Source organism: Rattus norvegicus, chromosome 2, assembly GCF_021556685.1.
Source record: "Rattus norvegicus strain SHRSP/BbbUtx chromosome 2, alternate assembly SHRSP_T2T, whole genome shotgun sequence".
Classification (NCBI taxonomy): domain Eukaryota; kingdom Metazoa; phylum Chordata; class Mammalia; order Rodentia; family Muridae; genus Rattus; species Rattus norvegicus.
This window is the reverse complement of record NC_141535.1, coordinates 176,710,028-176,725,317: the sequence shown is the minus strand read 5'-3', so window position 1 is coordinate 176,725,317 and position 15,290 is coordinate 176,710,028. Positions and strand designations below refer to the sequence as shown.

The 15,290-nt window shown below is 49.9% G+C and overlaps 1 protein-coding gene across 2 annotated transcripts in view; it reads right to left on the bottom strand.

Moving 5' to 3' along the window:
* Positions 1 to 15,290, bottom strand: part of Kcnn3 (potassium calcium-activated channel subfamily N member 3) — a 144,443-nt gene that overhangs the window by 92,594 nt on the left and 36,559 nt on the right. For both annotated transcript variants that reach the window (NM_019315.3, XM_087631660.1), the window contains 1 exon segment: positions 9,145 to 9,240. In NM_019315.3, the coding sequence (NP_062188.3) occupies positions 9,145 to 9,240 (96 nt within the window).

The following is a 15,290-nucleotide window of genomic DNA, read 5'->3' as shown; positions in this document are numbered from 1 at the left end:
CACACACACACACACACACACACCTCTTCCACAGTTAAAGAGGCATAGTCAATGGCACACAGCAAGTGGACTTGGGAAGTCTGGACGTGTCTCTCCTGGCTGGGACAAGTCTCAGCATGCCCAGGATGTGGGTTTTCATGCCTTTAATGAACACAGCGCACACTGCAGGAAACAGCATGACCCAGGATGCCCATTTTCCAGACACAAACGTGAACATCAGTGCAGACAGCCGAGATGAAGCCTGGCCCTCCCCTCATCCCAACTTCCATGGCAGAGCAGGGATCTCGGTACCTATGAGTGGAACAGAGGCAAGAAGTCCTCTGTGAGGCAAAAGGGTTAAACTCAAGTGTTTAAATAATAAATAAAGGCACCGTGTCACATAGAAATTGATCATCAGGGCTGATGTAATCATGGCAATTCATGGCCAGGGGCAGATCTAAGTGAGACATCCTAGGACTGAGGTAGGCTAACCAGAGAGCAGCGGTGGGCAAGACCAGCTCACAAGAGTAACCTACTGAGACCTTTGGGATACAAAACTCACAGGCTAGAACCCAGCACTGTGGGCTTAGACCAACCCAGCCTTTTGGAGAGGGGTTTTCTCCACAGAAAGAAGAAAGACTATGCATTCACCCGAGTTCAGTTCACTCCCTCACTGTTCCGCCTGCTCTTGCTGAGTCTTGCTATGAGCTAGACAGACATCCCTTAGCTCCAGGACAATCTCTGTCATCCTGGAGCCTACATCTAGGGAAGTGGGGCTGACAAAAGCCAGCAGTTACCATCTACCATTCGGGCATGCGGCAGAGGGCAAAGTGCTAGTGCTAAGTCCCAGACTGGACAGGCACCTTGCTTGGAGACTGGAGGTGGCCAGAGAGGAGGGATTAGCAGGCTAAAAGTAAAGATGGGGAAGGGGCAGGTCTGTGAGAACACGTCCAGATTACAGAGTACAAGCTAGGTGCAATGCAACCATCACCACCCCGGCAACATGCCAGCTGCTGACTCTCCAACCTTCAAAGAAGGTAAACTGGTCTCCTGCTGAAGCCCAAGCATCTGTATTCTTGCCGCTCTCTCTCTCTCTCTCTCTTGCTTTCTCGCTCTCTGGCCTTCTCACTCTCACTCTGTCCTTTCTTCTTTTACTGAGACATGGCCTCATGCTGTGGCCCAGGCCTCCAACCCCTGCTCTCCCTGCCTCCTCCTGAATGCTGGGAGTACAGGCATGGGTGGGTGTCTTCATGGCTGGCTCTCCTCCCTTGCCTCCTTCTCTCCAGCCCTAGCAAGTACAGGCTGATCCCAGGATCAGTAGCCCTGCGGTGAGTCCCTGGAACATGCTCCCCCATTTTCTGTTTCTCATGTGTGCTGTGTTCTATCCATGCAGTGTTAATGAAAGTGGAACAGGAGCGGGCGTACACTTGGCAGAAGAGGCTGCCACACGGCGCGTCCTTGTCGGGCTGGATTCCTCTTCAGTGCTAGAACCACCTGAGCCCTGGTCTCCTCGGTGCTGACCAGGATTGAGCTGATGCCCTCAGACCAAGCCAGGATGAGAAACCAGGCTCTGCATATGCCAGGAACTCAGAGCTGGGAGTTCATTTCTTGTGTGTGTGTGTGTGTGTGTGTGTGTGTGTGTGTGTGTGTGTGTGTGTGTGTGTGTGTGTGTGTGTGTTTTCACATGCATGTGAAGGTCAACATTAGATTTTGTACTTTTTGTGTCAACTTGACGCAAGTTAGAGTCATTTTGGAAGAGGGAATCTCAACTGAAAATATTCCCCCACAAGTCTGGCCCATAGGCAAGCCTGTGGTGCATTTTTCTTGATTAATGATTGATGTGGGTAGCCCCATCCCCCAGAGGGTGGTGCCTGGGTGGGATAGGAAATCAGGCTGAGCAGACCAGTCAATGATATTCTTCCATGGCATCTGCATTGGCTCTTGTGCCCAGGTTCCTACCTTGAGTTCCTGCCCTGACATCCCTGGAAGATGAACTACAAGCTGTAAGACAAAAATCAATCCTTCCCTCTCCAAGGTGCTGTTGATCGTGGCGTCTTATCACCACGGTAGAAACCCTGACTAAGACTGCCATCTTTCTTAGTCCCTCCCTGCCTTATTCTTTGAAACAATGTCTCTCACTAAAACTGGAGCTTTTAAATTTGCCCAACTTGGCTGGCCAGTGAACTCTAGAGATCTACCTTTCTACACACAGACACAAAGATACACGGACACATACCAACACACACAGAAACGCACACATATACATACACATATGCTCCCTTCAGAAGTTACAAATAGATCAAGCCCAGTTTTTTTTTTTTTTTTTTTTGGTTCTTTTTTTCGGAGCTGGGGACCGAACCCAGGGCCTTGCGCTTCCTAGGTAAGTGCTCTACCACTGAGCTAAATCCCCAACCCTCAAGCCCAGTTTTTACATGGGTGCTGGGGATCTAAAATGAGGCCCACATGGTTGTCTGGCAAATACTTTACTAACAGACATCTCCTCAGCCCCAGAACTAGTACTCCAAATGCATCAATCAAGCAGCCAGGAATTCCACCCTCAGGACTGTCTATGGTGCATCTGCAGAAAATAGAGACAGCCTCTAGCTCCCATGGAAGAAAGGTGTAACTTCTTCCTCCTCTTCTTGTAACCCTCTGAATAGCTCCAGGCCAACTCGGTCTCCAACATATAAGGTCCCTGCTCCAGGTGATTACAGCACCAGATTCACCTCCCTAGGAAACCAACCTAGCCCCTCTGGAAGATGTGCCCCACTGCTTCCTCCTTCCTGCCACATGGACTCATACCTCCCCTTATGGTGCTTAAGACCCTGGGTCAGCTGGCTCAAGGTGGGGATCAACACATCCCAGAGGCAGGAGTTTATAACTTGCTCCGAGCGTTAGGTAAGTAGATGGGCTCAGTGTTATAAATCACAAGTGGGTAAACTCACTAATTTAGAGACATCAGCACAGAATGCAGGTGTCACACCCTTCCTCTTAAGGCCAGGTCACCTCCTAAGTTCAGAATGTGATTTGAGTTCTCTTTTCTCTAGGAAGAGGGAGGCAACAAGCAAGACCGGACTGTCTGTCTGTCCCCTGATGGGAAGACGCCACTAACCTATTTAGCAAAAGGACCCCAAAGAGTCTGCCCCTGCAACGCCTCCTGTATCACACACATCATGTCTTCGTGACCACCCAGGAGGCCGCTTGGATCTCCTGGACAATTGCACCACAGTGGGTGAGCTGTTTACAATGTAAGCTGTCTCTTGACTATAATTTATGTCCTATCATTTTAAACAAGTTCCCTGACTTCTGAAAAGCCTATTGGTATTTAATAAAGATATCCACTTTTATATACCTAATAAATGAAAATCCTCAGTTTGTGTCCCTTGGGTTCCAAACTCATAAAGTGGAAGGCTCGTCGTATCTTATCACTGCCATTATGTTTCTGTCACATTAGAGGAAACTAAAGAACTGTGTGGCAGCTTCCGTTAGGACCCGATGAGGAGTAGATAAACCCTGTCCCCCTGAGTCAGCTAATGAAACAACACAAGCTGTAACTGGTGGTGCTTACCGCTTCTACTCAGGGGCTTCGTGATGTGAATTCCCACTGCTGTCCACATCCCAAGTCTAAGCCAGCACCTCCTCCATGGGGCACTCCTCCCTCCCTCTCTGTGGGATCCTGGGTCAGAGTTAACCCCCTAGTTATTCCCTCTCCCTTTCAGCGGGCTCCTTGCTGGTAGCCCACAAACACACATCTCCAGTCCGCAAAGGCAGACAGACTACCTGTGTTCCCTGCCGCCACCTGTTCGCTCTACCCTCCCCACCTACACTGCCATTCCCAGTGACTGTCCTGACAGGGAACAAGTTAAAGCGAGGAGAGGACAGTGTGTTCTTCAGCCCTGCCCTCTACACAGCAGAAGCAACAGCTCCTTCCTGTCCTCCCTCCTTGTAATCTTTAACAGTCTTCTAGCAGCTCCTCCCCCACCTACTTATCACCTGTCAAGGTTCCTCTGGGGACTCTGCCCTGCTCCCTTCTTTTATCTCTCTGGCCCTGCACATCCATCCCTAACTACTCGACATCATTAGCTCCCGTTCCCACGCTGAAGGCAGCCAGAGGCCCCCTCCTATGCCAGAGTCCAACCCAACACCAGACCTACCTTGACCTCCTTCTGTGTTTTCAGTTTTAATGAATGGTGCTCTCCAGCACTGAGTTCTCCGAGCAATTGGGAGACTCCTTTCTCCCTGCCGAGAATGTAACCACCCTAATTGGTAACCAAGTCTTGTCATTTCTGTTCGCTCAGCATCTCTAACACATGTTCCCTCCTCCGTCCCCATTCCTGCATTCATCCTGGTCAGACATCACTATCCGTCACCTGGATGTAGTAATCACCTTCTAACTGTCTTCCTGCCTCTGAAATCCACTCTTCTAACACTTGCAGGCAACTGCAGAGTATGTCTAAAATGTAAATATCCTCAGCTTGACAGCTTTCTGTGGTTCCTGCTGCTGACTTTCAAAACCCCTTAGCAAGACAAACAAGTGCCACTGGGCCTGCCCACCTTCCACAATGGAGACACCCCCCCCCAACCCACACACTGCCCAAGACCTTAGCCTTGAGACATTCTGAATGGACACTGAAGTTTTCACTCCTGGGCTTTTATATATTCTATGACTTCTGTTTGGGATACTGTGGCAGTTTGAGTGAGAATGTTCCCCACAGGCTCATATATTTGAATGCTTAGTCATCAGGAAAAAGCACTTAATTTAAGAATTAAGAGGTGTGGCCCTGTTGGAGTAGGCGTGGCCCTGTTGGAGTAGGCGTGGCCCTGTTGGAGTAGGTGTGGCCCTGTTGGAGTAGGTGTGGCCCTGTTGGAGTAGGTGTGGCCCTGTTGGAGTAGGCGTGGCCCTGTTGGAGTAGGTGTGGCCCTGTTGGAGTAGGCGTGGCCCTGTTGGAGTAGGTGTGGCCCTGTTGGAGTAGGCGTGGCCCTGTTGGAGTAGGTGTGGCCCTGTTGGAGTAGGCGTGGCCCTGTTGGAGTAGGTGTGGCCCTGTTGGAGTAGGCGTGGCCCTGTTGGAGTAGGTGTGGCCCTGTTGGAGTAGGTGTGGCCCTGTTGGAGTAGGTGTGGCCCTATTGGAGGAAATTTGTCCTCGAGCATGGGCTTTGAGTTTTCAAAAGCCCATGCCCAGGCCTCTCTCTGTCTCTGTCTCTCCCCCCTCCCTCCCCTCCCCCCCATCTCTGTTCTACCCTCAGATCAGGATGTGGCTCTCAGCTACTGCTCCAGTGCCTTGTGAGCTGCCATGCTCCCCACCCTGATGATAATGGACTATAAGCCTCTGAAACAGTAAGCAAGCCTCCATTTAAGTGCTTTCTTTTATGAGCTGCCCTGGTCTTGCTGTCTCTTCACAGCAATGGAACAGTGTCTGAGACAGACAGCCTTCCCACCGTGTGGGCAAGTCATCCAGGGCCTCATCTGAGCTGAAATTTTGTAATGTCCAAATGTCCTGCACAACGGTCTGCCACTAGTCTGACTTTTCGGAAGGAAATACAGTAAAAGAGAGTTTAAAAAAACACTTCTAAAGGTCACCTACCCTAACCACCCTAACCACCCTAACCCTAAAAGGTGACAGAGCCTGGCCTGAACCCAAGCTGGGCTGCTCTGACATCCAGGTTATCAGAAAGCTGGTAGCCTGCTTTCAAGGATAGCACCAGACACAGTCGAGGCTGGCAACCCCGGGAGGAGTGACGATGATATCAGGGTTTCTAGGGATAAGAGCTCCTCACTGGCTGTGCCCAGGGTGGCCTCACAAAGCCCTGCTGAATAACGGAGCTGGCTGGGCTACGGAGAACAGGGCAGGCTGGCTCCCAGGAGAGTCGCCAAGTCCAGTGCCTTCTGCATAAAGCAGGGGCACACCAAGGGCACCTCAGGCGCAGACACAGGAGTGCCATGTCTGTGGACAAGCGTGGCTGCCAGTTCCACTTTAGCGAGCGTCCAAATTGCACAGCTTTTGCCTTTCCTTTCTTCTCAGAATACACTGGCCTGGGGGATAAAAGGTACCTGAGTCTTTCAAAGCTCCATTCCGAAAAAATGCCACAAAAGATGAAAGCTGGGGCAAGGCAGGGTGAGCATCTTCAACAACGGAAGTGACCCATGGCAACCTGGCTCTGTCCTTGATGCTCTAAGGACAGAAGGGGGGATGCTGAGAGCAAGCTCCTCTCAGCAGAACAGGGTGCATTCTGGATGCACGCTGTCACTGGTAGGTGCTCCTCCCCGAGCCATTACCGTAGCTGTCAGCTCCATTACTGTAGCACTCAGCCAGCCCAGCAGGCCGTGTGCTAGGTTGGTGGCCACAGGAGATGAGACAGCCACAGCCTTCCCACCCTGCTCACAGCAGCAGCAGCAGCTGGCCTGCCCCAGGAAAACATTCCCATTGTTTCCCCTGGAAACTGTCAGTCACAGGGGACAGCTCCTCCCCACACACTGAGAAACCAGGGCCTTGAAGGATGAGAAACCACGCTTAGACTGGGCCATTTAAAACCAGGGGTCTGAGGCCCTGATAACTGGACGAGGAAACTGAGGTCCAAGACCACAAGCAAAACAGTAATAAAACTGGTTTTAGAAACTAGAGTTCTTCAGTCCAGAACAGTCTTTTCCAGCTCTCTCAGGCATTGAATATTTTGCGAAATGCAAACATTAATGACATCTATGTCTCGGAAGTGATCAAGAAAGCCGTTGTGCAGAAAACGGTGGCCAGGTGAGCACGGATGGGAAGACCTCTCTTGCTGACTCTCGGCCCAAACCATTCACATTCCCTTCAGGAAGGAGACAAGAGATAGCACAGACAGCTGTAGGGAGCATGTGAGTTGTTAAGGTGAAGATGCCACCATAACATCCCTGGGGAGTCAGTGGGGACAGTATGATGAGGGTCTGGGTCAGGGAAACAGGAGGAGAGCCAGGGAAACATGGGCAGCAGTGCTAGTGACCACGAGGCTGGCTCCCCTGGCGTATTCCAAAATGCAGCCAGAAGTTAGAGGACAGCCGTGTGTGGAATGAGAACGGGAGTAGTTTCCAATTCTAGAAACTGCACTCTTCTCTGTACCATCCCCACACCGCTTAGATTCAGCAGGGTGGGTGATGGGACTCCCGTTCTTTGGGTGGGAAACTGAGGATTTATTATCATCCCAAGGTCATCCAACCTGCAGTATCTGAGGCAGGAGTCAAAGTCACTCTTCAGTCTGAGCGTAGCTCAGAATTGGAGCACTGGCCAGACAAGCACAGAGCCTGTGGTCCATCCCAGAACAACACATAAGAGTATTATATATAATCCATGAGAAAGACCAGCCACCCATTTCACCTCGTTTCTGTAAAAGCGTGAGTGTTGACCCAGTGTAAGTATGGTTAAGGCTGGAACAGAATGGTCCGAAAGCTGAGAGTGGGCTACACAGTCTGCCAGCAGCCTGGCCCTGGCCCCCAAGACCAGAGTCTCACTGCGGTTGAACTATGTCAGGTCTGCGAACCTGAAGCAGGGAAGAGGACTGAACCAGAGACCTTACTCCTTCCTCACAATGCCTGGAGCGGAAATAGAAAGGGAAGGTGTCTGGGAGGACCTCCGTGTGCTTAGAAACTGCCTGCTGCCCCTCCTCCCAACCCCGGGTGCAGCTGAATTTTGATTCTTCTTTTTCAATCTGGCCTGACGACTTCCCACCCAGCCTCTCTACAGATGAAACCATGAGGACGCCCAAGGGTTGAAGAGTCTCAGAACTCCACCCCAATGCCACCCCAGGCAGGGCAGAACATGGGCTGAAGCTGATGACATGGCCCTTTGGTCATCTTTACTTATGCTACTGGATCCTTTCAGAGATTTGCTGGACAAAGTTCAGAAGCTTTGCCCAGTTAGAACTCTATGAAGAAATTTGCCTAGTAACCTCTGTACTTGGCCTCAAAGTAGAGCCCAATCTAAGTACACAAGACTGTACAAAAGCTAGAGTCCAGCCTCTAAATGGGTGTCCTCATGTCACTGGTGTATTGAGAGTCCTATAGTCAGGCCTACAGAAGACCTTCAGTTAAAACCACTGCATACATCTAGCCACAGTAACTCCAGAACTTGGCTAGAAGCTGGGTCCCTCTCAGGGACCAGAAGGCTACCCATGATGCCTCTGTGTCAGGACAACAAGAACAGAAGGACCTAAGCTTACCAGCATGTCAGCTAGCATTTACACATACACACAACCTTTTTACTCTACCCTCACAGGAGCCCAGCAAAGTTGGAATAAAGTTTCCTTGTTCCAGGTGAGAAGGCTGAGACCCAGAAACACCCAGCAAGAAGAAGTCTTGACCAAAACTTGACCCCAGTCTTTCTGACTCTTCGGTTCTGGTCTTCGTCAGTCTCTTCCTGCTGCCCAGATGTGACTCTGTCTATGCTCCTCTGACCAGAGGACAGAGGGAGTATCCAGATTCACACGCACATGATCAGAAACATCTGGATATCTTGGATGACCTGGGTCAGCAGTGAGCAGATCAGTCTGCAGGCCGGGTGGGGGTATGACAACTCACTGCCACAGAGGATGCTGGGGTCCACTCAATCTTACACTAGGCTCATAGTCCACGTTGAGCCAATCTCCCTACATATCAGCCAAGTTGGAAGAATACCCAGATGTTCAGGAAATATTTCCCAGAGTACTGAATCAATCCTAGGCAGCCAGAAAGAGAGGCCCCACCACAACCACATCACACAACTCTAGCTAGAAAATGGCAGATCCCAGCCTGGTGTCTTCAGAGGAAGAGTCTCCACATTCAAAACTGCAGGCTCCCTGCTGGTGTTTGAGGCAGTGTGTGTGTGTATGTGTCTGTGTCTCTGTGTGTGTGTGTGTGTGTGTGTGTGTGTGTGTATTGTGTGTGCACATGCATGCTCCTGTACATGTGTATACACACACACACAAACCCCAGTCATGAAGATGTATGCCCATTCATGAGGCCGCCTCAGAGGAAATAATGTCTAGTTGTTCTAGGGTCACAGGATAGCCTCAAGACACCCTCTGTGAAGATCCAAAGAGAAGATTTCAGACACCATCTTGTCTGATGGTTGGTCTCTCAGGTTGGGCTGAGGGTGGGTGGGTTCAGCCCAGACCAAGGCAGAAGGGTGGGCTACTACCTGAAGTCGGGGGAGGACATACCTGTACTTCCCTTGTGTGGTAGGCGATGATCAAACCAAGCAGGATGATGGTGGATAAACTGATAAGGCATTTCAGGGCCAACGAAAACATGGAATCCTGCAGGAAAGAGGGAGAGAGAGTTAGGGGGCTGGGCAGAAAGCATCACTTGAAAGGGGTGTAGCAGGAAACAGCAGGGCTGAGGACAGACCATCCCCAGTTCCTCCTAGGAGCCGGGTGGGGCAGGTAGCCTGAGCCTAGGCTGCCCGTTCTGAGCCTTTGCTCTCAAGGAGAAAACATCCTTGCTTTCCCAGAATGACCCCACTGGGGCACAGTGTTTTATGTATGTGATACCTGACTAGATCCTAGTTACTGGTGTGTAGAATATTTGCCTCCACACTCATAAGTCATTTGGGTGTAGTTCTTTTTTGGGCCACTGTTATATGGTTTGGGTGTCCATGACAGCTTGTGTTTCTAGCTTAAAACAAACCAGAAGATTCTTAGGCCCCTCTTGTCCCTGGCTATGAAGAGCTCTATCAGGAATAAATCAGAATGTCCTGGCACCTTCTCTGTGTCCTAGCTCAAGGAGAGGGCAGGAGAGGGGGACAAGAACAGCAGAAGAGTCGCTGGATAGAGGGCCAGCAAAGGAGCAGGAAGAGGTCCAGGGCAGGGGAAGGTTGTGGTGGCCTCCTGGTCAGGGCAGAGGGTGCTCCCTGTGACTTCAGCCCAGGTGGCTTAGGGGGGCTGTAGTCTGTGCATACACTCCTTGGCTGTCTGCTGAGTCCAGAACTTGCCCCAGCTACTCAGAGCTGTGCAACCATCATGGTACTGGCAGCAGCTCGGCTCAGTGAGTGCCGGCTGCCAGCACTTTTCGCCCTCGTCAATCAGAGTGTCTAGTCAGGACTTGCCATACTCCTGAGTGGTGTGAGTCTGGAAGAGCTACCCCCAGTCATAAAGGAACAAAGGAAGAGCCCTGAGCAAAGGCAGCTGATAGGTCAGGCAGAATTTCCAGCACCACCGTGTGGGCTCTCTACATGGTCTGAGGAAGACTACAGAAACAGTGCTATCTTTCGAGGTAATCAATAATGCACAATTTCTGCACACCCCATCCACATAGCATGCCCATGGGGGGTGAATGTCTTATGCCAGAGTTCAGAGTCAGAGCCCCAGAGCCCAGGCCAGAGCACAGCTCATTTCCCTAGACCAACTCTCCACCAGGAAACAGGAATTCTCTTGAAAATGTTCCTTATGCAGACCCAAATGGCAGACCAGGACAAGAGACCAAAACCCAATCAGGCAAGCAAGACTCACTGTAGTTTTCTATATAGAGCAGTTATGGTTCTGCGCAACTACGGTGCATTGCAAAAATAACTAGAAAAGGACTAAGGCTCTTACTACATAGAACTGCACAATGTTTGAGGTGACGGGGGTGCTTAGCAAGGTGATATGATAATTACACACCAATACACAGTCCCAGACTCTAACAGAACTCCCATGACGCTGTACATATACTATGTCTCAGTTAAAACAACTAAAATAACAATGGGAGATGTTTCGACAGTGAGAGATGATTAATTGCCAGAGGATACTATGGGAGAATTGAAAGGGCTTAGGGGAGGGAGACGTCCATCACGGGCAGAGATGAAAGGTATTTGGGAGCGCAAGGCAAGGTTCTATGGTCCAACATGGCAGCTACAGTTAAGAGGACAGCTTGATGCTTGGATCCAGGACTTGCAGGTGCCAGTGCTGACCCTCTCCCCTGCTGGCTGTGGACTGAGATAGAGCGGGAGCTGCTCTCTCTCATGCGTTTAGCCATTCCACAACTCATCTCTTCAATATGGCTATTGAGACCAATTTTAAGTCAGGCACAAATTAGCCCTGAAGTGACGAGGGAGGACCAGGGAGATAACTCATGTGTTCATTTACTCGCGCTTTGGTTCCCTGTGTGTTTGGCTGCTGTAGTATCTGTGGGTGTGCACAGGTAATAGCAGGTGTGTGCATGCACTCCAGCCCTCGCATGGAAGCCAGAGGACAACCTTTGGAAGTCGGTTCTTTCCTCCCACCTCCACGTGAGGTCCAGGGATTGAACTCAGATCATCACAACTGCTTTTACCTGTGACCCCATCTCCCCAAGACCCCATTGTGTTGTTTTCTCAGACAAGGTCTGGTTATGCAAGCTCGCCATCTTCCAACCTCAGCATCCCAAGTTCTAATTCACTTAATTTTGGCAACAATTTTCAACCAGTTCTTGCCTGAATACCTGTTGGATACACCACCGTGTGGTCCATGCTGGGGGATAGAGAGAGAGGGCCCTGCCCAAAAGAAGTTTTCAAGTTTGTCTTCTTGCACAAACTCTCACTTGCTTGCACTACGTGGTCTAGCTGTGGAGAAGCGTGTACATTCTGTACTACCCAAAAGCAGACAAAGCGGTGTAGCTCAGTGGTCGTATAGCTCAGTGGTCGTATAGCTCAGTGGTCGTATAGCTCAGTGGTTGTATAGCTCAGTGGTCGTATAGCTCAGTGGAAGAGGAGCACCAGGCACACAGGTCCCAGGTTCCATCCCCAGCACTGAGACTCTTTATCATCTGCCATGATCTTCAGAATTCTGAGGACCCTGGAGTACCTCTTTGAGCTCACATATATAGGGGTTCCTTGGGGAGTCCTGGTATTTTGCTGATGCAATGTGGGCACCAAGGAAAAGCGAGCATAGGTCTGACCCTCCAGAAGTTTCCAACCTTTGAAAGCTTACTTGATGCTGATCCCAGACCTAGCTGGGGCTGAAAAAGAAGAGGGAAAAAAAAAGGCTGGAAGCTCTGGGACACTCGGGTTGATGTGGGACCAGATGAATTTCCCCACCGGAAAGAGCTGGGATAGCTCATAGTGCTTTCCAGCCAGACGTGACCATAAGGGCCTTGTCAGTGGGGTCCAAAGGCATGTGGGGAGCGTCACGCCCACCCCAGGAAGCCTTGTGACCAGTGGCACACTTCCACCTTCATTCCATTTTCTTGGCAGAAATTAGCTAAAATCAGCCTCTAAGTATGTATCCATCATTTTTGGGGGAAGAGGTAAAAGGCCGGGGGCCAGATGCTGTCTCCTCTCCTTCAAGCCTCTTCCGTTTCTTCCCAAAGTTGATGCTTTTCCATTAAAAGGCAGCTCCCAGCTGCTCGGCGGTTTTGCCTGGTGCAGCCTGCTGGGCCAGCAGCGGCCTGCAGAGAGACAGAGCTGTGCACTGGACTAATGGAGAGTTACGTACAGCCTTGAGATCTCATCACCTGGAAAAATATGTCGAGGAAGTCTAACTGGACCTGGACCGTTTTCCATTTGCTAAAATGTCGAATTATCCTCTTTTCCACCTGAACTCCACTGACATGACCCTTCGGGTGACACCAATGACATAGACTGACTAATTAGTCACCAAACACCACATGGTGGGGCATCTGCCATACCCGCTGTGCCCCAACACACAACACACTCCATCTGGGACCTTAAAATTGACTCACTGCCTGGGAGGAGTCCCATAGCCAACTGGTCAACCCTTCTCCCCTATGTTTTTAAAAACAAGGAAATAATCCTCAGCATGCAGAATACATAGGACACACCCCATTGATAAAGGATCGTATTTATATACAAAGACTCTACTTTTAGTTTTTAAATGTGAATGTAAAAGGGGTGCGTGTGAATGGTGAACGCAGCGCCCAGAGTCTGGAAGAGGGAGTCAGATTCCCAGCCAGATTACAGGCAGTGTTAACCTCCCAGTGTGGCTGCTGGGAGCCACATTCTGGTCCTCTGCAAAAGCAGGGTGCACTCTTAATGGCTGGGCCGTCTCTCCAGCACTCTATGGGGGTGCAGGGGCGTCTTTAAGTCCATCTAGTCCTACAGGCTCATGGATGTACAAGTGGCTTAGACCATCTGAGGCCTGCCAGTGATGGACACCAATACAGCCCTGAAGATGGAGAGTATTTGAAGACCTGGAGAAATTGTGGTAGAATATTAACTGGGAAGCTTTGAGCTTCAAACCATGTATGTAGCATGGTTTTGATTGTTTTTTTTTAATTTCCCATGTAGAAAAGATTGCGAAAATATTAATATTCTGCATTATAGGTCGTTTTCTTACCATGTTTTTTTCTCTCCTCAAATTATGAATGAGGATATAGCATTTTCTAATTGGAAAGTTTATTTTTCAAAATCTGAGCTATGGACTGCCAGGAAGAGGCTTTGTGCAGTGGTGAGATCCAGCTTTTCCTGTCATGTACATCAATGCTGGGGTGGCTGCAGCCTCAGGTCCATCCCTGTGACAGGGTGAACCATCGAAGCTCCTCTGGGCTTTGAAAACTCCATTTCACTCACTTCTGCCCATTTCCTAGTGTGAGCTGGAACTGTAACTATTCTCAGACTGAGCAGGAAAATGCACACCAAGGTCACGTGGGGCATCAACCTCTTAGTCCCTGAGCTGGGCTTGGGGCCTCACACCGGCTTCAGAACAGTCCTATTGCTCCACAGATTCACAATCTACCTAAACTCACATGATAGCACGCTTATACTATATGGTCCCATCATATATTGATGCCCTGAATCTAAGAGGAACTTAGTAAGTACTTTATAGCTAGTCTTCGTTGAGCCCTGGTCACATCCTACCTCCAGCACACATCTATCACACAGTTTATCTCACCTCTGATAGAATCTGGTTTCCATTTTACTGGAAACATCAGAAGTAAAATACTACTAGTTGGAGAGTTGTTGAAGGGACTGTTCCAAGGTCATGTGATTTTAGCTATGTGCTACATTGTACTTACCCTGCCCTTCAGTGTCCTGGGTACTGTGTGAGACTGTGTGTCTTGTCTCAGTGGAGCCTTGGGCTGCATAAGAGACTTCTGGCTGGGTAGGAGACCAAGACTCATTCCTGGAGCTGTTCCTACAATGGTCCCTGTCCCACTCCTGGACACAGTCAGAGCTTCACAGGTCTTGATTACCCATTGATAATAATCTAGACCAAAGCACTACTACTACTGCTCCCACTACTACTACCACTACCACTACTACTACTATTACTACTACTGCTACTGCTACTACTACCTTTACTACTCCTACCCCCACCAACACTACTACCACCACCACCACTACCACCTCTACTACTACAACTAGAACTACTACTACTACTGCTACTACTATCTTTACTACTCCTACCACCACCACCACCACTATTACTACCACTACTACTACAACTACCACGACTACCACTACTACTATTACTACTACTACTACTACTGCTACTACTGCTGCTACTACTACCTTTACTACTCCTACCACCACCACCACCACCACCACCACCACCACCACCACCACCACCACTACAACTACTACTACTACTACTGCTACTACTATCTTTACTATTCCTACCACCACCACCACTATTACTACCACTACTACTACAACTACCACGACTACCACTACTACTACTGGCACCTACCATGCAAGGGAGGCATCACGAACTCTCTTTCAGGGACAGGGAAACTGAGATTCCAAGGAGCCTAACGTGTCGAAGGACATAGGCAACAAATAGCAAAGTCAGGTTTGAGGGAGCCATGTTGTCACCTAGACCTGTCTTTCCCTCAAGCTCTGAGCCAGCAGCCCTGAGGTCGGGCTCCACTGGCCTCCAGACTCAAAAAGAAGCTGCTCAGGGCTGCTGGGTCCCTTCCTGGGGCTGTGCACAGGGTGATGGAGTGGTTCCCTGGCCCCTGAGCCAGCAGTATAAATTGCTTTCCTGGCTGCCCTGTAGCTTCCAGAGACAAGCCAGAATTGTAATGATTACAGTAGATCTTCCTAGAGACTTTGAAGTTTCTAATGTGTTTTATTGTTTGGAACATTTGGGCGGGGGCAGAAAATAATGCAGACGGAGTCATGTAGGGGCAGCAACCAAAGTGAAACGTAAGCTTCGTCAACACAGGGACGCACAGGCTCCTTCCCCAGTCAGAGAAATCAGCTCCAAGGCTGTGCATGTGAGCACGCAGCGCACGCACATGGCCCATTCATGACTTCTGTCACTGGTTAGAAGCCCTCAAGGGAGAAAGGTGACAGCATCCAGAACCTGTATTTCCCGAATTAAGGTCTGATGTGCCTTCCTGACTTCACCTCGGTTTGTGCATTCGACTTGGGAAATAATTGAGTTAGAAA